This window comes from Marmota marmota, unplaced genomic scaffold (assembly GCF_001458135.2).
Source record: "Marmota marmota marmota unplaced genomic scaffold, marMar, whole genome shotgun sequence".
In the NCBI taxonomy this organism is placed as follows: Eukaryota; Metazoa; Chordata; class Mammalia; order Rodentia; family Sciuridae; genus Marmota; species Marmota marmota.
Window position 1 is genome coordinate 20,412,617 of NW_025999913.1, and position 23,265 is coordinate 20,435,881.

The 23,265-nt window shown below is 45.1% G+C and overlaps 2 protein-coding genes and 1 non-coding gene across 5 annotated transcripts; all 3 read right to left on the bottom strand.

Annotated features, from left to right (window-relative positions):
- Window positions 1-413: 413 nt before the first annotated feature.
- On the bottom strand, window positions 414-14,692 carry LOC107149346. Of its 3 annotated transcripts, none has more exons than XM_015494148.2 (2): window positions 14,336-14,692; window positions 414-775 (listed from the first exon to the last, which is right to left on the bottom strand). In XM_015494148.2, exons 1-2 carry the CDS (start codon window positions 14,662-14,664, stop codon window positions 433-435), a joined length of 672 nt encoding a protein of 223 aa, XP_015349634.1. In that variant the 5' UTR covers window positions 14,665-14,692; the 3' UTR covers window positions 414-432. The 3 variants fall into 3 exon arrangements, 1 of the variants encoding a protein (XP_015349634.1); XR_001504387.2 differs by lacking the exon at window positions 414-775 and adding an exon at window positions 6,136-6,362 and having other exon boundaries at window positions 14,113-14,692; XR_007346296.1 differs by lacking the exon at window positions 414-775 and adding an exon at window positions 6,136-6,362 and having other exon boundaries at window positions 13,777-14,692.
- Window positions 14,693-15,660: 968 nt separating this feature from the next.
- Window positions 15,661-16,135, bottom strand: LOC107149437 (histone H2A type 1). Its single transcript, XM_015494210.2, has one exon. The coding sequence runs from the start codon at window positions 16,095-16,097 to the stop codon at window positions 15,705-15,707; it is 393 nt and encodes a 130-aa protein (XP_015349696.1). The 5' UTR covers window positions 16,098-16,135; the 3' UTR covers window positions 15,661-15,704.
- Window positions 16,136-22,800: 6,665 nt separating this feature from the next.
- On the bottom strand, window positions 22,801-22,872 carry Trnam-cau. Its single transcript has one exon. It is a non-coding gene; the product is annotated as a tRNA-Met (tRNA).
- Window positions 22,873-23,265: the final 393 nt, after the last annotated feature.

Consider the following 23,265-nt stretch of genomic DNA (forward strand, 5'->3'; position numbering starts at 1 on the left):
TAAAGCATGGTGGGAAACGTGTCAGGGAAATCACGGCTTAATAATTGCGAATAATTTACTGGTTTAATATTGGGCATGCGCCTTGCTAACATGCTTAACTTCCTATAAAGGGTTACATATGACTTAATGTACGGGGAGTCCTCGCCACTATAAGGCAAAAGGGAAAACCAAAGGGAGACATACTGATTCCTTAATAGACAAAAGACGGTTCTAAATAGTTGCGATCAGGGTATGACTAAAACCACACTTAACAGAAATGTCGAAAAGGAGAATCAGCCTAACTTTGTACGCAAGATTTGTTGTGCTGGTGAGGATTTTTTTTAACTTGGAAAAACTCTTTAAACTTTTTAAAATGCCTACAGCCCTTAAGAGATTTCGTGGGTGGCCCTGAAAAGGGCCGTTGGTTGACAAGCGATGGCGGCACCAGGACGCTCAGCCGCCGAAGCCGTAGAGGGTGCGGCCCTGGCGCTTGAGCGCGTAGACCACGTCCATGGCCGTGACCGTCTTGCGCTTGGCGTGCTCCGTGTAGGTGACGGCGTCGCGGATCACGTTCTCCAGGAACACCTTGAGCACGCCGCGGGTCTCCTCGTAGATGAGCCCGGAGATGCGCTTGACGCCGCCACGGCGGGCCAGGCGGCGGATGGCGGGCTTGGTGATGCCCTGGATGTTGTCGCGCAGGACTTTGCGGTGGCGCTTGGCGCCGCCTTTGCCCAGGCCTTTGCCTCCCTTGCCACGACCAGACATCCCGCCAAAGAAAGTGAACAGACACTGTAACCTCTGAGCGATGATGTATATAGCAGAGTTTCGGACCTGTTTGAGAACTTCTCAAGCCAGTGGCACATGCTCACTGAAATCCCAGAGAAAGCCCGTCCCACGTTTTCAAGAAAAAAAAAAAAAAAAAAAGGGCGGTGCTTAAACTGCAGATTCTAGGAAGAGACATATTTAAAAGTTTCTCCGTCCAACTTCATAGTATTTTGCGCTACCTTTCCTCTCCTTTAACTGACCCTTCCTAGAGTTCTCTGCCTCTTGTTTAACATTGGCCGCAGCAGTTCCTTCTCGCTTCTGAAATCGACTTGGCCATTTCAAGGGAGGCCATCGCAGCCACTTGGGTATTTGGGAAGTTAGCTGGTATGCATTGTGCTTTCTTAGGATCTGGGCATAGTCCGCCGGAGGAGTGACCATCTTCTGCTCAGGTGTAGCTTCCTCTCTGTTCTAAAGTGTGGTTGTCTGCCCTTCTCATGATTCACTTTTTCTTTCCTTCATCCGCCGCCGTATTTCTGGGGATAAGTGACTAATATTGTCTTTATTCTGCTTGGGAAAAGCTTGCGGAAGCTGCTTGAAGAAGGGCGTTTCACTTTCTTTTTTTCTGGAGAGTGAGGCAAATGTGATGTAGCTTGGGCCCTTCCAGTATCTCCTCTATTGAAGAAAATTAACTGGAAGCCCACACCTCTCAATTTTACATAATGCCCGATACGGCAACCAGGGATGCTTTATTTCCAGGGAAAAGAGTGTTTCAAAGGCAGAGTGCTGGGCTGTTTCCACTTCGCCAGTAGTTTGGATTGACTTCCTCTGACCCTCCCCTGGCTTCTAGGAGTCGGCTGCCTTTACTTGATGCAAGTCTTGAGTTCTTAACTTTCCTTTTCCCAACCTTGGGAATGTTTATTTTTTGTTTCAGGCATGTTTGGTTGGTTATTTACTCCTTTAACAAATGTCTAAGATATTTTAGAAGTTAGTCTCTCCAACTGCACTGTGAACTGATTATTGTACATGCAAAGCATTAATTACATGCTCCTGTTATATAATCTGTTTCTCATTGAACTGGTCTCTCCTGTCTTCTGGCTAATATGGAATCCCCATGTTTAATATTGAAGGTGTTAGCCCTGCTTCTTCTACTGGCATAATCACCATAATCTGTTTCCCTTGCAACTCGAAAATCCACGGGCATTATTCGTCATTAAATGGCAGTTATTCTTTTTAAAGTGAAACTTTATATGAGGAAATCTTGAAACAGTGAGAACCCTTAGGAGTGCTACTTTTTATAGGAAGTGCCAGGAGCAGATACTTTTCCTCCAGCTCAGGGTTAGTAGCTGGGCCTTACAAATTAAACTGGCATATTAACATGGGGTTTGTTATATATAAATATGGGAGATTTTACAAAAAAGGAATGAAAGCCAAAGAAGCAAATAGACCCCAGGGGGGCTTATAGGCCATCTTAAAGGGGTGAGGTAAATCTGCAGGGCAAACTACTGGAAGATAAGTGTTATGAAGATGAAGGTTATGTAGTGAAGTCTGCAGATTCTAATTATCTCAGGGATGAGGATGTCCTTCTGTGAGTTGTTTTCCTCTTCTGGTATGGTAGAGGAAGATACTTTTACCCCTGAAAATTTCCTTAATGTAAGGATTTTTTTTTTTCTTTTTTCAAGAGTAAACTTTTACTCTGTTTTTGCACTTTTCTTGTGTTTGCTGTTTCTTAAAATAATGTGCTCAGCATAATCCTTACACCCAAGTAGCTTAGTTTGCAGTTGAATATTATTATGGTCCCCTGCAAATATAACTCAGGAAGGGCTCTGGTTTGATTGGCTTAACAATGGCTGGCCTTGAGAATATTTCATTGTTGGTTGGGGCTCAGAAAGCAATGTTCCAGAATTTGGCACTTTGTGCACTAGTACTTCAAAGACCTCAGACACAAGCCTTTCCCTGCCCTTCTTCTGCCCTTCTTTCTTTTCCAAAGCTAGTGATAGAAGCCAGAATTGCTGGGGGGAGGGGGTAGTAGAAACTAGAAATTCTCTCTTCCCAAGGAGGCAGGCCCTAACCCTTGGAGAGGTCACTCTCTCCTATCTCCCTGGATACCCCATTCTGGAGGGGTCCTGCCCCATACCCGGGAGTAAAGCATGCCACAGAGAGACCAGGAAGAATCTGGACAGATGGGCCTTGCTGGGCTCCCCTTCAGTCCTTGAACACCAGGTTTGCAACCTTTTGTCCACAGCTGCCCATTCCTCACCAAGTCTAAGCATAAACGTCAGCAGTCTGCGCTGAGTTATTGGGCTTTCATTTCTGAAGGCTCCCTGTCTGGAAAAACGATGAGGTCTGTCTGCTGTGGTCTTCTTCCCCTAGCCTGTCTTTTTTCAAGTGCCAGCCAGGACCAGCAAAATGGTAAGAAAAGGGGTCACTCCTACACCATGGACATGTGTGTTTTTTAGGGATGTGAATGCTTGTAAATTTTCTTTGTCAAATCAGAGTTTTAAAATTCTCTTCTTGTACCTATGTGGAGAAAATTAATTGATTCTTGAGATTTCTTAAAGAGTTGGAGAATCTAGTTTCATTTAAATCAAGTAGGTGCAAATTGTCCCCCCCCCCCCCAGGAAATAGTAATGCTAGTTAGCATGAGTTGCCCAATAAATTCTTATTGATTGTGATAAATGATTGTGTATTTTCCTTACATTAGGGGAGATGAATGTTCTTGAAAAACCAGCCTCTACCTCAGAGCAAAGCCTATCCAAGGAAGGGACATGACCTTTGTCCTTGGAAAGACCCACAGAGCACTCCTAGGCACATTCCCACCCTGCTAAGTTGTTTATCTACAAATAACAGGAGAGATCTGCTGCCCCAGGTGTCCCTGACTCAGTCAGGCTAGGTGGGGATCCATAGCAACCCCCTAGCAAACACCAATCAGCATGAGACAGGGAAATACCTGGGATGCCAGATGACCCTCCCAGTAGTTTATGGTGTTGGGAAACCATGTAGTTCAGCATGAACACCCCTCTTGGCTTAAACCAATCAGTTCAAATGAATCCCCCTCTTGTATAAACCAATCACCCCTACCCAACTAGTTCCCCCCAGTGAATGTGCTAATCATGTTTTAGAGTTGTTGGTGTGTGATGATTTGCTAAGAGATGCTAAGATGTATGTGAAGTCCCTGCCTTCCCCAAAGAGTGTATAAAACTGCTGCAAACCCTGGGCTCGGGGCCTCTCAGCGTCACCAGTTGCTGTGTGTGTGCAGAGGACTGAGCTAGCTCTCAATAAACACCTCTTTGCTGCCTACATCAATCTTGGTCTCTGGTGGTCTTTTGGGGGTCCTGAATTCGAGCATAACATTCTCAAGAGAAATGTTGACCATTTCAGTTTTCATACAATTCCCTTTCTTTCTGATCAAATGAATAAACAAGGCTCTATGTTTTGCTTATTGATCTGTACTTGTCTTATTAACAATCTCTTAATGTTCTTAATTCAAGGTTTTGGGTTCGATCTCTTTTAATGTGACTAAATTTTCAGTTTGATATATTACCTTACTTATCTCCTTGACACTTGATTTTGTCCTGCTTATTTTGCTTAAAGCTTTGGAATTGACTAGTGGATTGTGTTTTGCATATAATTTTTTGTTTCTCTAGTAGGTTGTGTTTTGTATATTCTTTTCTTTCTCTTCTTTCAAAAAATAGTTCATCAGTGCCTCTCCTAATTCTCATTTTCCTATCCCCAAACACACATGTGAACACCTGGACATATGCACTAATGCAAAGACCATTAGTTGTTCAATCTTTTTCTTCCCATGTACTTACTCTCTCAAATATTTCCTCCATACATTTTACCCCAAATAAAACATGATCACGACACCTAGACACATGGAACTTCCCCTCTTCCTTGGTCACAGCTGAGCAGAAACACCATCCCTACCCTCCTTAAAGATCCTTCAGTTTGCATTGTCTCCATGTGTCATTAAGACTGTAGGAGCAGAAGAGCCCTGTTTCCCTCTGAAGGCTTGGAATTCAAGTCTGAGAAGTAAACTGGCAGTAGACAGTTTAGCAGAGAAAAGGCATGCAAATCTATCATGTGCACCTCCTAACAGAGTCAAGCACCTTATAAACTCTCCTCTCAGGAGAGAGGGAAGCTAGGGATGCAGGCGATTGTAGAAGAGTGCATGGATTTTAGGGAAGATGAATGGACAGGGAATGTCCTGAGAAAAAGTGTATCTGGGCTGTAGTTGTGTTGTCAGCTCTGGTCTTTCTTCCAGGTGCGCCAGTCTCCTGCTAATGATGAGATATCTGTGGAAGGGAGTCACAACATTGAATATCTTCTCAACGATCAGGCCTTTAGATAGATGGGAACTCTGTTCAGAGAAAGCCTCTCCCTGCATTTGCTGTTCCACGGATGCTCTTGGTTTGAGGGGAAAAATAAGTGGCATATTTTGTGCTATTGTTTTCTAAGCTCCTATAAGACCACTTAAAGAATGTTTCAGATGCAGAATCCATCCTATTATGGTTTGGATGTGAGGTATCCCCCCAAAACTCATATGTGAGACAATGCAAGAAGGTTTAGAAGAGAAACAATTTGGTTATGAGAGCCTTAATCTAATCTGGGAGGTAATCCTCTGAGGAGAATAACTGAGTGGTAACTGAAGGAGGGTAGGGTGGTTGGAGGAGGTAGGTCATTGGGAGCCTGCCTTTGGGGTATGTATTTTGTATCTGGTTAATGGACTCTCTCTCTTCTTTCTGATCATCATGTGAGCTTCTTCTCTCTGCCACACTTTTCTGTCATTATGTTTTGCCTTACTCAAGCCTCGAGGAATGGGTTGAGCTGTCTATTGACTGAGACCTCTGATCCATGAGCCCTCAAATAAACTTTCTTCTCCTAAATTGTTCTGGTCAGGACTTTTAGTCACAGCCATGAAAAAGCTGACTAAAACACTGCCCATCCAGATTTCTCTTCTCTTGCCCTTATCCCACCATCTCTCCTAAGGCCCACAATTCTATAGCCTCTGGAATCTGATTGTAAAGTCACTTTATCAGAGAAACTCCTTACTTGCTCCTGGAATTCTCTCAAGACCCAAGTGCGGTCCCGCAGTAATCCAAATGACTCAGGAGTTGAGGCAAGAGGATTGTGAGTTTGAGCCCAACTCAGCAATTTAGGAGATCCTATAAAAAAAAAAAAAAAAAAAAGAGCCAAATATGCCTTCCAGTACTGAGAGCCTTTCAGTACCTGATGCTTTCTTCTTGTTGACCTAGTGCGCTCTCTGCCCTGGCTGTTTTTGCAGTGTTCTGGTGCCATGTATGTTCAGGGAAGAAAAAATAATTTTTCCTCTACTTTTTTCTGAGTTCTTAAAAGTAGAACACCCTATAGCAAAAGACAGGTAAGCAGAAGAAAAACAAAACATACAAATCTTTATTGGGATGTATATTTCATATATAAACAAAAGATATGAAGGAATTTGAGCACCTCATAGAAGTGGCATAGAAACTATCTTCAGCTGGAACAGGAGCAGGAATGGGAGGCCAGTTATGGGGACTTGGAGAAGCATGGCAACAAGAAAAGGATTGGCCTGCAAATGGTCACTGAGAATCCATCTTGAGGCAGCCCTCTTTTCTTTCCTGGCATGGAGAGGGAGAGAGCATTACAAATGGAGACTTCCAGCTTAGATGTAAATTCCCCTTACAAAAGAACCCTTTGGTCTCAGAACTTGTCCCATGTCTATAGTTTCTCAAGACCATCTGCTTAAAATAATCCTTATGCCAAAGAGGCATATTTTGGGTGACACATTATGGTGTCCTTATGCACGTAGCCAATGGTGATCATTGCCGCAGTCTGGCTGGGCACACAATCACGAGCCACCACACAGCTTGTAGATTCAAACAGCAACTCTTTATTCCCGAACTCACACCAGCCGTCTACAATCACCTTCTGGGGAAATCCACGTTCTCTGCCCAAATCCACCCCCACTGGGCTTCTGTCTCCCAAAAAAATACTGTCTGAATCCTGTGAGAACTCAAGGGGAACTCAGGCAGCAGGATACGCCCTATTCCCAGCAGGAATAACCTTAAACCTTAAACCTGGAACCTAAACCGGGAACACCCTAAACCCGGATCCGCCCTGGTCCTTGAGCAAGGTCACCTACATGCAATGTCATTGCAAAATGTCCTATTTCCACGAGTCCTTCCACTAAGCAACATGGGGTACGCTGGCAAGGAAATTGTCATACCTACTTGGCTAATGGCTCCCAGCAGATCATTAGGCTCCCCTCTAGACTTCCCTCAGTTTTGCTGGTTTTCATGCATTTCAGGCCAATATTTAGCTCTTACTCTCTTCCTCACCTCTTGCTAACATCTCCCAACCTGGATGTCGCGAGAACAGAATCCAAGGTAAAGATGATGTAGCCCTCTACTACCATGCCGACTCTCCTTTCTGGCCTCAGGCTAGGGGCAGGAGTTTTCACAGACAGGCACTCCCATGTGGCTTTCTCTAAAAGCCACACAGGTCGGACTCCTTCTGTGGTCATCAGCCTACTTGGGACTAGAGCTAGGCCATCCCATTCAGTTCCCAGCACTGGTGTTCCCAGGTGTGAACTGGTGCCTGTAGGAAGGGGGACTTAGTCTTGAGTTCAGCTTTGGCTTTTGCCATTTACTTCTAATCTTACCTTAGACAAAAGAAGGCATTTTTTGGTATTCCTACACTCTTATTTTACTTATCCCCTTAAATTCTCCCTGCCTTCCTATTATCATGAATATGACTTCATGGATCTGTAGGCTTCCTTGGGGCATGGGCCTGGCATGGGAGAGACGGCTAGGTGGTTCTCCAATCCATCTTGTACAAAGTCATGGCAAAGGGCCACCTCAGCACATGGGTCTCTCCACTTCCTACCAAGGCACAGTTACATTTGGTGCTTTGGATGGAATGTTCCTGTCGTGCCAAAATTCATATGTTGAAGCCCAATCCCCCAAGTGATGGTGCTGAGAGCCAGGGCCTCAGGAGGAGATCAGGTCACAAGTTCAAGGATTTTACAATGGGATCAGGGCTTTAATAGTGGAGGTCCCAGAGCTCTGCCTGCCCCTTCTGCAGTCTTAGGACACAGCTTGAGGTTCACTGTTCAGTGAACAAGGAAATGGATCATACTGGACTGCTTAGCCTAGAACAGAGGGCGGTATCTTGTTCGTAAGCCAACAAACAGGTGGCTCTGGAACCTTTTGCTGTCACAGTGCTAGGGGACTCAGACACTAGCTTTCTTATTCTGCCAGTCTGATGGGTGTTATACAGTTCTTTGCTGTTTTCATTTGAATGTCTCTGAATACAAGTGAAGTCGAAAAATTTCTTCTGCATTAAGAATCTGAAGATTTTTCCTCAATTTAAATTAAAACACTCAAAGCATATTTTCTTATATAGAACTAGTGCGTGTAACCCCTCTTTCAGGCTACTTATGTAAATGAAAATTTTAATACAGCTTCTCTCATTTTCCATTTCAGAAAGAACAGCATTTTAAATGTATTCAAGTTTTTTTATTATCATTATCAGCAGGGATACCTAAATAAATTCAGTTTTTTACATCTTAAACCCTCTTTCCTGATGAGAGCCTATACAGAAGCAAGCAAGATGCAGGGGCGAAGTAAAAAGGGCACTCCTCATCTGAGCGGCCAGCTTTATTTATAAAGGAACTTTCTAAGTTCCTTCATGCCCAGAAGCTGAGTGTCTGACACTAAGATGGAGGCTGATAAGACCCTAGCACAGAGCCTCCTCATGAAGGACAGCAGCTAGGCACTGACATGTATGAGTTATCTTACTAGTTTCAGGGAGAAACTAGAATATTCCAAGTGTGGATAACCGGGTGCCCCTTACCCTCCGGGAGTTTGCTCACCAGAGGAATGCTCCCTTGTATGTTTCCATGGCCCAAATCCTTATAAGAGCCAGGCCAGTGGGGAGTGCTTCTGGCAGCAGCTCCCGTTATGAAGTGAAAACCTCCCTGAGCTTGGATTAGAGTGCATGGTTGGAACTCTGCTTGCTCTCCTGTTGAAGGCCTTTCAGGACCTCGGCACTTCTGGGGAGCATCAGCAGCCCTGTGAGTGTTAGTTTTCAACTAATGTTTCCAACATCTTTTCTGCCTCCTAGATTGATGCTTCATGTATTCCATGTAGTGTCCAGAATTTGAAGAGAAGTGCGGGGGGAGTCTGCCTTGTGGAAAACAAAAGCTAACAGATTGCCTATTAGATTAGCCATAAAATTGACTTGTTTATGTGTTAGGAAGCTATCCAATTCAATGACTAAGTTTTAACCAGTGACAAGAGTTAAACCCCAGTTTAGTCTCATCAGAGGACTTCGGTTTGTTTCTCCAGCTCTCCTAACCAAAATCCAGAGAGGAAACTAACTTGTTCTCTGGGGCATTGATCAAGGCACTGTCTCATATCACCTCATTTAACCTCTAAAACATCTCTTAAAGAAAGGGAAAGACCTGTTTTGTAGAAAAAAAGGAGAATAATGATTTGCAATGGCTTATTTAACAAGTAGTAGGACCACTAGAGATGGTACCTCTGACAGGTAGTTCAGGAAAATGGCATTCAAATAATGAAATCAACTGTGAGTGATGGGTTCAGAGCATGCTATCCCAGGATTTGGGGTATTTAAAGTTGCAGGAACTTGAGAAATAGCACATGCAAGAAGGATTTCTGACCTTCCCTTGAAGTCTTAAGTCCAGAGGAAAGGAATGCCCTTATGTTCAATGACAGAGAGCCACAGGACTCCCTCTGGTGAGCTGGCCTTGGTAACTACCCCCTCACCCCCACCCCCAGCATGCAACAATCCAGTTTAACTGCTTTGGGTCCAAATGCAACAGGTTCATTTCATGCTTCACTGTTCTGCCACTGAGGCTCATTTTAAAACTGATATCCCCTTCCCTCACCTCTTTTCCCTCTTCCCCTCCCTAACCTTGGGGAATCAAGATCACTTTTCTTCCCATCCTAGGCCAGGTTACCTGTCCTTGAGCTTATGTACCACAGGAATGAAGTAATTTAGACTTCAGGGATGGCCCCAGGTCTAAGAAATGCTACATGTGAATTATGACCCATGACAAAGAACAGCTTAGAATGTAGCCTTTGAATCCCCTCTTTAAAAATCCTGTTTCCCATGACAGGCAGAATCACAGCCTCTGGGGTAGAAGTCCCCTGTATTTCTCCTTTGCTAGCAAAGCAATAAGACTTCTTTTTTTCTTTTCCTTACAATTGTGTCCTCATTATTGGATTGGCATGAGGACTTATATTTTTTTGGTAGTACTCATTGCCTTAACAAGACTGTTCATACAAAATTTACATTTAATACATTTGCATGCTTTTCTCTCATTAATCTTTTGTTACAGAAGCTCTGGCCTATGAATTTAAACAGAAGGAAGATATTTCTCCTCCCCTGCATTGGTATAAATTTGTGTGGGATGTAGAAAAAGGAGAATAATGATTTGTAAAGGCTTATTTAACAAGTAGTAGGACCACTAGAGATGGTACCTCTGACACACAGAAAATTTTCAAAAACTGGAGGGTGCAGCCATAATGCCTGGGCCACCTGCACCAAGAACATTTTCTGTGCCAAGCCCCCCCCCCACCCCTTCCCTGCATGAATGAGCTACACCCTAACTGTGTGCCTACCTCACAATGTTCCTTTAATAGTCAGATGTGATAGTAAATGTGGGAAAGCTTAAAAGAGAAGGGCATGAAACAATTGTTAGCACTAACAGGGCAAGGTCAGAGAGGCTTCCTGCACATGCAGTCTCTTAACTGAGTTAATTCTTAGCCAGTTCCCTTGGAAATGGCAAATTAAAACAAAATAGAATACTGGTTTAATAAGTCAATATTTGTTCACAGGGACATTGATTTCTTGGAGTCTTACTCATTTCTAAGTGAACTGAAAAACTTAAAGATTTCTTTCTCCTTCAAAGCTGCTAGCCAGAGGTGCTTACCTGCACAGCTGCTCTGCCTGAGAGGCCACAGCTTTCCTCCTCCTTCTGAATTCTTAGTGTACTAGGCTAGTTTTCAGCCTCTGGATAGCAACACAAATAAATCCTGCAGATTCCTGGGAAGGAAAGGAGAGGTCCGGTGGACCAGACTTCCCTGTAGCCAGGGACCAAGCTGTGGGCACTCCTCCCACCTGGGCTACTTGATTCTTTAGGATGACTCCTGACTCTCCTGTCTCATCAGTTACTCACTGTGAAACAAATTACTAAAAAATGTAGCAGCTTCAAACATCAAGTTTACTCTCTCTCACCTTCTGAAGATGAGGTACACAGTGGTTTAGCTGTGTGGGGTCTAGCTTGGGGTATTCCAGGAAGTGCAGAGTCCACTTGTTGCAGGGGCTATAGTCATCTGAGGCTTGACAGGGGCCAGAACTGGCTCACTTCCTGGCTATAGTTCTTGGCTGACTGTTGAAGGCCTCACTTTCTTACTAGGCAGGCCTCTCCAAGGGGTTGCTGGAGGGTTCTTCCACATGGCCCCTGGGGTCCAGAGCATCTAGATTTAGCCAGTAGGAAGTACAGTGCTTGTCATGACCTCGTCTTTAAGCGGCGGGACTTTTTTTTCCTTAGAAGCTCATCTCTAAATTCAGGGTACATGCAGGGGACTAGAATTAGGCTCCAGTTTTTGAAGGAAGGAGCATCAAACGAAACCATAATTTCTAAGTTCACACTTAAGTGTGCATTCCATTTGAAACAGCAGACCTCAGAAGACTCTAAAATCCCAGCCAGTGTCCTTGAAATAAAGCAGGAAGACCTTTGCATGGGCCTGTGTGTCTGTCTTTTCCATTGAAGGAAATCAGGCCTTCTGCCCTGGCTATTGATGTCTTTTCCAAAATGGAATCTTCTGTTTTCCTAAAGCCTTTGGAGGGCTGAGTTGGAGCAATCTGTGCCTGAGTGATAGCAAATTAGCAATCCATCCTAGAAATAAAGCAGCGAGCAAAAACAACAAATCTTTGGTCTATGACTTGCATCTTCTACAGGGGAAAAAAGAAATAGCAAAATGTAACTGTTACCACTTAGCTTCACAGATGTTAGGCAGCACCTTGTCTCCTGGGTTAGGACTTCATGCACATCAGTCATGCAAGGGTCCAAGTCTTTAGAAGCTTTCAGTTGCCCCAGGTGAGACAGGTCTGTACCAGGTGGTATCCACTCTGGCTTCTGCCTGGTAAATCACTAGTGTAGCATCAGGTGATTGGCCTACAGTTAAGATGGCCTAATGCCCCTGAATTGCCCCTCAGGCCCATGGCTGCACTACTAGGCTCCTGCAAATAAGACCAAAGGCTAAGGTGCTAACTTTACAACATCACAATCTTAGCATGGGAATGTACATTTCAGAGCTTTATCCTATGAGGTTATCAGGTGAGTCACTGCCAGACAAAACGTCAGTTCTCATGGGAACCAGAATGATCATTTGAACACGACCATGTCCTTCTTTCTGGTAACAGTGGTTCAGCTGGCTCAGCTGAATTCAGGTTTGGTTCTTTCAGGTCAGGAGTGACACTTTAACAATCGTAGTACTGGGTAAGAGAATATGAGACCCACCTGTTAAGTAGCTAGTTCAGCCCTGAATGGAAGAGCAGGAAAGGAGTGAAAACCACAGGGAGACTTGTCTGACAGATAAGCACCTGGAAGATGGGGCCTGGTATGTCAAACCTCCCTCACCCATAGTCACATCTGAGGCAGGAGGATTTCTAGTCCAAGACCAGCCTCAGCAAATTATCAGAGCCCTAAGCAACTTAGTGACACCCTGTCTCAAACTGTAAACTAAAAAAGGGCTGTAGCTCAGTGCTAAAGTGCCCCTGGGTTCAATCCCCAGTACCAAATGAACAAACAAAAAAAGCTAGTTTCAAGATCAAGTTGAAGTGGCACCCCGTTTCTCCACAGAAAAGCCCTCTTCACCATGGCTGATTTGGGGACTGTCAACAAAAGAGTCTCTGCAAGAGTCCAATGTAGATAAACTTCCTATTTTCATGTCACCCTGTTTACTAGGCCACTGGCCGAGAAGATACCAGCACTCCAGGTGCTGGACACCCCCTTACTAGTTTTTCACAAACTTTTGAAGAAATGTGCAAACAAGGCCTCTGGCCTTGAGCTGGGCTTCACAGAGATGTCTACATTTTTAAGATAAGTTACAATTGGGCTCCATGGTAACAGCTGGCAGAAGGAGGAAAGAAAGGGGAGAAGAAGCTCTCCCCTTCTCAGGTGTTGTCCTTGAAGGGTTAACTTGCCTACAACAGTGAAAGAAAAAGCTGCTTTTATGCGAACTTCTGAGCCCCTCCCCTTACACGCTGGGTATAAAATCCTAAAACTCCCTGAACTTGGGGTTCAGGGGATTGATTGATTACAGCAAAGGCTATACCCTCTGAACCTGGCTGCAGCCAAATAAAACTGTTTCCTGCTATCTTTGGTGCATTTGTCCCTACAACAAAGTCACAGCCTCCCCGGTAGCCTGTACCCTCCCTTATCACAGAAACCTGTCACAAACCCCCATCACCCTGGCAACCAGAACATCAGGACCCTCACACAGAAAGCTTGATGGTAGCTGTCCAAAGGGTAGGTAATAAACTGATTGAAGGGGCAGGAAACTGACAGGGGTTCTCAATTTTCTTAAAAATTCCAATTCTGAACATCACACCATCCTATCTTGGAGAAGGTCCATGCAGCTCCCAGGCTGTCAATCCCAAGTAAAGATGGGGACTTGTGGAAACCTCTGGGAATTCCCAATAAAACTGGAGGGCACCCCATCCCTCTCCTCTCTATAAGGACCACTCTTTGTGTGTTCTCTTTTCTCCTTTGCCATTCTAATAGTCTCGTGCCTGTTATTGAGGTACGGACGTAAAACTTCCTCACTTCATCTCATGAATCCGGGTGGGATGGGTAGGACATTTTGGGGTGCCTGTTTCCTGAAAGGTGCCATCCCTTAACATAACAATTTCACCTCCTGGGAACCTGTAGGGATAGTTGTCCGCCACCCAACTATGTAGCATTCACAACCCGCAAGATGACCTATTGGCAAACTCTACCTTGGTGGAGGAAGCAATCATCCTTTGAAAGGACTCCTCAGCGGAGCGCGGTAGTGCACGCCTGTAATTCCATTGACTCCTGAAGCTGCGGCCTAGGACTAGCCTAGTTCAGGGCTAGCCTCAGCATTTCAGCGAGACCCTAAGCAACTTAGTGATGGCTGGGGATGTGACTCAGCTCAATCTCCAATAGCTCCCCAAACAACAAGTCCACTTCCCACAGTTGCCTACTGTACTACACGGCCTGGCTCCAGAGCCAATGTGAAATTAACTCTTTCAAGTTCCCGCAACCTGACGCCCTTCCGATCAAGGTTCACTGATTTGAGTAACGAAAAATACCTTGTGGTACCGAGGATCTTCTCACGTGAGCTATGAGGAAAAGAAAAGACCAAGCCTAACTCAATGTGGAGCAGCACTATCACTGAGAACTTTGGTGGCTCTGAAAAGAGCCTTTGGGAAGGTGGCTAGGGAGTCTTGAGCTCACGCCCTCTCCCCGCGGATACGGCGCGCCAGCTGGATGTCCTTGGGCATGATGGTGACGCGCTTGGCGTGGATGGCGCACAGGTTGGTGTCCTCGAACAGACCCACCAGGTAGGCCTCGCAGGCCTCCTGCAGCGCCATGACGGCCGAGCTCTGGAAGCGCAGATCGGTCTTGAAGTCCTGCGCGATCTCGCGCACCAGGCGCTGGAACGGCAGCTTGCGGATCAGCAGCTCGGTGGACTTCTGGTAGCGGCGGATCTCGCGCAGCGCCACGGTGCCGGGCCGGTAGCGGTGAGGCTTCTTGACGCCGCCGGTGGCCGGGGCGCTCTTGCGAGCGGCCTTGGTGGCCAGCTGCTTCCGTGGCGCCTTGCCGCCGGTGGACTTTCGCGCTGTCTGCTTGGTACGAGCCATGAGAAATCACCAGAACCCTCAGAAAAAGGAACTGAAAGGTTGCTGCAAGGACCTGAATTTATACTGCCGATCTCATCCTGATTGGTCAGAGCTGTTGCAGCTGTAACTTGATTGGCTTCTAATTCAATCTTTGTTTCTTACCCCCTCCTCCGAGCCGTTTTCCTCGGAGCCATTTTTCTCTTCTGAGAGAATTTTTGTTATTTTGTTTACGGTTTCAAGCAAATAAGATCTAATGAAAATGGAATTGGAATTGGAATTCGTGGGAGTCAGTCTAAACTGTTCTTAAACCAAAGCATTTTTTGAAGCTTTGTTTCCTTTTTCAGATAAATTGAAAAAGTTACGAGTAGAATGATGCAATCGTTAGTAAATAAAAGTGTTTCATAACTACTTTTAACGATTGTACCAAAGCCCGAAAAAAGAAAAAAAAAGTTTGAAAATAGATTGGCACAGTGGCTCCTGGAACATGAAAACTTGTTTGTCTTGCCTGGTGTGGGGAAGTAGTGGTTGGGGCGCGTGGGGCGAAGGGTTAGAAATGTGCTCGACTATGATACCAATAGTATCCGACATAACTGATGGTGATGCAATCAAATGGTTGCTTGGTTCAAGGTTCCCTTGCTATCCGCGGAGTGATGTTTGCATTGATGTACACTAAGGTCTTTTACATTAAATATAAGCAGACCTGAAAAGGCCGTTTGTTAGGAAGGAATTCTAGTTGACTATGAGACCATCAAACTCTCCTATAAAAAAAAAAAAATCCTGAAAAATAAGTCGTCTTGACATTACACTCACTGCGGCAAATCACAAAAAAATGTTTATATAACGACCCGGAAATATTTAGAGGAAGGGGACGATATAGAATGGGAGGGGGGTTCTATTCAAAGTGAATCTTCAAAACACCATTCTTGATCTTACTACTTCAATGTGCATACAACATAACCGGGCACCTGACACATTCAGAGAATAAAGTGCCGAGTTCTTCCTCAGAAATGGTGGGTGGCTCTGAAAAGAGCCTTTGGTTTTAGGAAAGTGGGAAGCTGACTTCACTTTCCCTTGGCCTTGTGGTGACTCTCGGTCTTCTTGGGCAGCAGCACCGCCTGGATGTTGGGCAGGACACCGCCCTGCGCGATGGTGACTTTGCCCAGCAGCTTGTTGAGCTCCTCGTCGTTGCGGATGGCCAGCTGCAGGTGGCGCGGGATGATGCGCGTCTTCTTGTTGTCGCGGGCCGCGTTGCCAGCCAGCTCCAGGATCTCGGCCGTCAGGTACTCGAGCACCGCCGCCAGGTAGACGGGCGCGCCGGCCCCGACCCGCTCGGCATAGTTGCCCTTGCGCAGAAGGCGGTGGACTCGCCCTACCGGGAACTGCAGGCCGGCGCGGGAGGAGCGCGTCTTGGCCTTGGCGCGAGCCTTGCCACCCTGCTTGCCGCGTCCGGACATGATGGGCGTGCTCAAACTACACCAAAAACGTGTGTGAAAGAACAAAAAAACCCCACACACTTTATAGCCGCTTTGGGCGCGAAAAAGAAGCTGAGCCATTGGCTGAAGTTGTAAGTTCATTTTAAATATTGTAAATGCAATTTCTAAAACACGCATTTTGATTGGACAATACTGAACCGAGAGCTCCATATGTCCTCCAATCACAAATTAGACTCTGCGGCAAGTTGAGTTCTAAAGAAAGAGGACTGGACCCGTCTGGTAGTGATTGTTTGGGGTACTTAAGGTTTCCTATACCCGAGCCAGTGGAGTCCGCCTCGGTCCCCACGAGGGCTTCAAGAAGGTGCGGACCAAGGCGCCGAAGTAGGATGGAAAGAATCGCGCACGAGTTCTGGGAGATCCAGACCACGGTGCGCCTGCCGCTGCCCAAGTACACCACCGCCACGTGGGCTCGCCAATGGCTGCCCATACAACAAAGGTTCTCTTCAGAGCCAACCACGCTTCCACGGAAAGTAGCGGATACATATTTATTGTTTAGTTTCCTTCAGTGAAGCTGGAAAGAATCCGCAGAGCCGGTAGAACGCAAAAAGCGCTGCCAACGTTAGGCACTTTAAGGCAGTGTCAGGTTCGTTTGTGTTCCCAATCGCGTTCGGAAATGTATTGTAGTTTTCTTTTCTGCTACAATAGCCAAAATTCGCTTTTGGCAACGTAATTAATTCACTGAACTCCCGCAAGTAGCAGTACTTGAAAAACCCCGCCAGGGGTTGCAAGTTGTCACCGGGGCGTGCTTTTCAAAGAAGTTATTTCGCGGGGGCTGGGATTGTGGCTCAGAGGTAGAGTGCTCGCCTAGCAAGCACGAGGCACTGGGTTTGATCCTCAGGACCACGTAAATGTAGAATAAAGATTTTGTGTCCACCTAAAACTTAAGAATAATTTTTTTTAAGGAGTTATTTGGAAGGTACAATTAAGAATTGTTATTGGTGCCCGTTTCGCATAAGCTCTGCAGTGCTGCACATCGGCGAGCTGAAATGATTTGCATCCAAGCGCAACAGGCCAGGGAAGCTCCTTCAGGTTAAAATGTTGAGCAAGGAACCCAGCAACGTGGAGAAGCCACTTTCTTAAAATCTTTAATCAGGAGATAAGCATTTGCTGGTTCAGAGAGGTAGCTATCAGGCTGGGATTTGAGAGTCCAGCAAAAGAGGTTGGAGAACCTAGTGCCTAAAGAACAGATATCCAGCAAAGCCACAGAGGTAAGCAGAGAGACAGACGCCATGGCTCGCTAGGAGTATTCTGGAGACTTTCAATGCTTGATGTAAAATTCCTCAATCTCTCCCTCCCCAGTATCCCAATGGTGCTTAAATTCTCCTTTCTGGCATTTCATAGTATTAATACCTCTGCCACCTGTTATCCTCTCTGCCATAGAACACTTGTATTGTAAATCCATGTTCTACCTTCCCAGGATCTCACCAGGGACTCCAAAACCACCATTTAAGGCTTTTCTGTTGCTCTGTCTTCCTTTTCCTTGAAGCTATGGGTTGCGTTCTCTGTCTCGTCACAGGCAACAAAGAGCCCCAAAGTCATACTAATAGGCCAGCGGATCTTGAAAACTGCACGGATTTATGGTTTACTTTTCTAAAACAGGGTTTCCTCCCTCGGTTCTGCGCCGTCATTCAGGCTGGACGCACTGGGACTGGGGACAGGAAGAGCTGCCTTCCTGGTGTTCCTGAATCTGTAGGCCTCACAAGTGTCACCTCCCTTCATTCTTTGCTTTCCGGGAAGACTGTTCCCTGTCTTTGAGGGATGAACCTTCGGAGCCGGCGGGAGAAGACTTACTGCCCTGGTGTGGTCCAAGACGAGCCCACGCCCAAGGCGCTGTTCTAAGGGGACTGAGACCATCTCTCTGTGCCGCAGTCTGCACGTCAGGGGAAGGTTTCCACTGATGGTCTTAACTGAAGGATTGAAGTTTAAGCGTGGGCGAGGGGAGGCGAATGGGGAGGGCAGGGGAGTGGAGGGAGAGAGGGGACGTACTGTGGTATGATCAAACTGTCCAAAACAAAAACAAACAAAATTGTCTGTATCCTAAAATAAATGAAAATAATAGGATCATGCTTTCTAGTTCTGGCCCTCAAAATAACAAATACCTAAATATTTCCTATAAACCTAAACACTGACAAAAAACAATGATCTTCCTGAGTTTTGCGAGGCTGCTGTTGGAAGGTTTGTCATGACTTGAAGTTTAGATGTGAAGTGTCACCCAAAAGCTCGTGTGAGAGAATGCAAGGAAGTTTAGAGGTGAAATGAAAGGTACCTGAGTGTCTTAACTGAATCAGAGGATTAACCCTCTGATTTGGATCAACTGGGTGGTAATTGTAGGCAGGTGGGGTGTGGCTGGAGGGGATAAGTCAACAGGGGCATTTTTTTTTTAATTTTTTATTTTGGGGGTGTTATGCTCAAATTCGGGACCCCCAAAAGACCACCAGAGACCAAGATCGATGTAAGCAGCAAAGAGGCATTTATGGCGAGCTAGCTGGGTCCTCTGCACACACACACACAGCAACTGGTGACGCTGAGAGGCCAGGGTTTGCAGCAGTTTTATACATTCTTTGGGGGAAGGCAGGGACTTCACATACATCATAGCATCTCTTAGCAAATCATCACACACCGCAGGAAAAATCATAAAACAACTCTAAAACATGATTAGCACATTCACTGGCGGGAACTAGTTGGGTAGGGGTGATTGGTTAGTACAAGAGGGGGATTCCTTTGAACTGATTGGTTTAGGCCACGAGGGGAGTACTGCTGAACTCCATGGTTTCCCAACATGTTATCCACCACCATAAACTACTGGGAGGGTCATCTGGCATCCCAGGTATTTCCCTGTCTCATGCTGATTGGTGTTTGCTAGGGGGTTGCTATGGATCCCCACCTAGCCTGACTGAGTCAGGGACACCTGGTGCTGCAGATCTCTCCTGTTATTTGTAGATAAACAACTTAGCAGGGTGGGAATGTGCTTAGGAGTGCTCTGTGGGTCTTTCCAAGGACAAAGGTCACGTCCCTTCCTTGGGCAGCTCTGAGGTAGAGGCTGGTTTTTCAGGAGGGGTGTTATATTTTGTCCTTGGTAAGCTGAGCTATATTTCTGCTTCCTGGTGCCATGTCCAGAACTTCTTTCCTTCTCTACACTCCTCTGCCTTGATGATCTGCCTCACCTCTAGGCTCAGTGAGATGGGGTTGGCTGTCTATGAACTGAGACCTCTGAAACCATGAGTCCCAAATAAACTTTTTCTTTTATAAAATTATTCTTTTTGGTCACAGAGGCAAAAACAAAACAAACAAACAAAAAAACACCTAGGCTAAAACACCTAGGGGCAGGATGATTGTGTGACCCAGCTGAAGTTTTTCCACGGTGACCTGGCCAATGTAAACTTGGAAACCTCAATGATTTGCACATTTTCTTTTCCTTTTTCTCATTAACATGGTTGTTCTTATGTTCTGTTTGCTCTCTTGCCTTCTTTGCAGGTAGACTTTCTTTTTCAAATGTTTGTTAGTCCTGCTTTGACAGCTTCTACTGCCTCACTGTGTCCAAACATCCTGTTAAAACTCCTGTGTTAATTCAGCAAGGTTGACAACACTGTGCCACAAGCTGGGTGGCTTGAACAGCAGTTATTTTCTTGCAGTTCAAGAGGATGGAATTTCAAGATCCGGGTGTGGGTAGATTCAGTTTCCTCTGAGGCCTCTCCCTGGCTTGCAGAAGGCTCCCTCTGGTTGTGCTCTCTTGGACTTTTCTCTACACATTTTCATTTGTATCTCCTGGGTCCTATCAGGTTAGGCTTCCCCTCCCTTATGACCTCATTTAACCCTGATTACCTCTGTAATGAAACAGGGTTTTTGTGCTGGGGATAGAACCCCAGACCTCAAGCATGCTAGGCAAATGCTTTACTCTTGAGCTACACCCTTAGCCCATTAATTACCTCTTTAATGCAGGGTCTCGCACCACAGGCAGGCAGGAGCCATTTTCTTTGAGTGTATACAGAAGTGAACTGAAGTAAAAATTAAAATTCTCAGCCGCTGACAGCAAGAGGTGGAAATAGTGGAGGGTGTGGGCATTGCTGCATTTGGCTTTTATTTTTAATTGACAAATCAGTTGTGTATGTTAATGGTGTGCAATGGATGTTCTGATATATGTGTACAATGTGTAATGATTAGCAAATCTGTCACCACTCACCTCTGTCTCACTGTGATATAGTCCCCTCTGCCTGAATTCCTTTGGTACTATCTCTAGAACTCCCTGCCATTTCTTTGTGATTGATGCCTTCTTTTTTGTCTTACTGCTTCCTACAGTCTATTGAAATAAAGTACAGGACCTCTCAGATTAGGCTTAAATCAGCTATCTAATGAAATCTAACGAGTCACTGATTTAGTCTTTTTTTTTTTTTTCTGTGAGAGGTAGGAAGAACCAGTTGTTTTTGTCTAGTTTAAAGAAATATTTTGAGTGGGAAAAGATGTCAACTTGCATCTTTTAGGGCAACACTTTTTTTTTTTTTTTTTTTTTTACCTTGGATTGAGTCAGAGGCACTNCCTTTTTTTTTTTTTTTTTTTTTTTTAGAAGCAAGACTAATAGACTAAAAGTCAATGACAGACTTTTAGCTTGTTATGTTTGTTTTTTGCTATTTTGAGATAGGGTCTCACTATGTCGCCCAGGCATTCCTCAAACTCCTGGGCTCAAATCATCCTCCTGCCTCAGCCTCTTGCGTAGCTGGGACCACAGGCAGGACTTTCATGGGTCATGAAAGTCTTCAGAAGTCTGTGGCCTTTGAAAATCCTTCACCTGAAATATTAGCAGTGGGGTCTATTTTCTGTCCCTCTGCAGCTGTGAGGAAGTCTCTCAGCAGTAGGAGGCCTGTGTTTTCAAGGTGAGATGTTCAAGAGTCAACTTAGTGCTTAGATAAAAACAAACTTCAGCTGAACACTGGGATGGAGAAGTAATAGGGAAGAAGAGGACTACTAATAAAAGGGTCTGAGTCATCACTTAGTTACAAGTGGACAGAGGAGACTCTAGGTAGGTACACTGCCATGGCGGGCAGAGCCTCCAGGAATGAGCTAATCCATGGGGTTTGCATCTTTGATTGTCCTTGATTTATTAGACTATTTTACAGCTCAATAGAGGGAGAATTTAAGTTGTAAAAACAATTGACAAAATACCAAATTATTCCAGGTGGAGAGTGTAGAAAGGAAACAAGGCAGACATGGAGTCTCAGTTCCCATTTCTCCTCCAAAACTCACGGAAACATGCAGTTCTCAGTTGGGAGCGTATCAGGCCGCCCTAGGAAATTCTGAGATTGGGAAATCTCCATAGTTGGCATTTCCAATACAAAGTGGGCAACTGAAGACTACACTTTGAGGAAGCAGAGGCTCGAGTTCTGTCTTCCAACCTGCTGCTTGAAAATCCACTTTCTGTATGATTTACTGGTCTGGTCTTCCTGATCCCCTTCACCTCAATTAAAAGTGATCTCTAGAATGTCTTCCAGCATGAGTCTCCTCCCTGTGGGTCAGTGAAACTATCACAACAGACGCAACTAAGATGACATTTGTTTCAGTCTTTGGAAGAGTGCTATACGAAGAGAATGTGCTTTGAGGCCTGTGGGCTGGCTCTTTTCAAAATGGTACATTCATACAACTGTACCCTTTTCATTTCCATGCTTACCAGTAGGAAACTGCATAGAGCCAAGAACTAGTCCTTGTAGGAATTAGGAGGTAACAGAGTTCCCTACATTAAAATAGTATTCTTTATGTAGTCACAATGTCTTAGAAAAAACTAAAAATCCATTACTTGAATAGATCCCATGAATAAATAGGAAATAATGGTTTATCTCGCTTGGCAATTATTGCAGGCAAATTACATGTGTCTTTGGAGATCTATGAGATTAAAAATCTTGTCACAGGGAAGTGTTTTAAAATTCAAGACAGATGGCAATTGTATTGCCATATGTCCATATTTAGGCCAGACTGAAAATGGAGTGGGACAGATAAACATCAACGATACAGTTGCCCTAAGAAAGTGGATACAGGACTGGGGATGGAGTTGAACAGTACTTACATATTATGAATGGTTGCTTTTCTTCATTAAAGTATAAAATAGATTTGTAGTCAATGTCATGATATTAAATAATAGATTAATTCTGTGTGGTCCTTTTTGTATTCTTCCATAGTTTTTTAAAAAGTAAAAGACAGTGAAGGATAACGTTGAATACGGGTGTTCAATGAATTAGACATTGTGGTCTTTAACTAATATTAAACAAAACAGAACCTAAGATGTGCCAGGTGGCACCAGACTTTGTTCTAAGTACAATGAAAAACTACAGTGTTAAGACACAAAGATCTCTGTCCTGGTGAATTGACTTCCCATGGGGGAGAAAATACTAAGAGAGTAAACAAAATACAGTATATTAATAAATGCCGAGGAGGAACACGGCAGGGATTGTTGGGAGAGCCATTTTACATAAAGCTATTTCCTTTCAAGTGAAGTGGCAGGAATTTACTTCTGGCTCACAGTATGATAGGAGCAGAGATAGAAATATTCCCAGTGATGGGTTAATATTAATTTATCGCCTCGCATGTCTTAACCGAAGTCTGCTTTCTGAAACGTGTATTAAAATCTTAGAAGAATTTTTGGGTGAAAATATCCTTGAAAAGGCAAGACAAAAAGAGTTAGCAGAGGATGGTTTCGATCCATCGACCTCTGGGTTATGGGCCCAGCACGCTTCCGCTGCGCCACTCTGCTGCTTGGCCCCGACGTGAGATAATAGCACCTTTATTATTTCCACAGAAGGGCTCCCCGCCCCACCCCACCCCACCCCACCCCACCCCACCCCACCTTCAGCTTCTTGCAAGCGAATTGTTTGTCCTGGTTCATTCCTAAATAAAAGGACCCAGAGGGCAACTGGCTGGAAACATCCCAGAGGAGAGCAGCTTGATGTTCCCGCAGGAAACTAGCCCTTCTGCATGCAGCCTGCTGGCTTCGTTCTCCGTGAAGAAGCGAAGTGCGCCAGCTCCTAGTGGGGAAGCAGTGGCGAGAAGGTTAAAAAGCACAAAAGACATTAGTCTGCATTGGCCGGGAATCGAACCCGGGCCTCCCGCGTGGCAGGCGAGAATTCTACCACTGAACCACCAATGC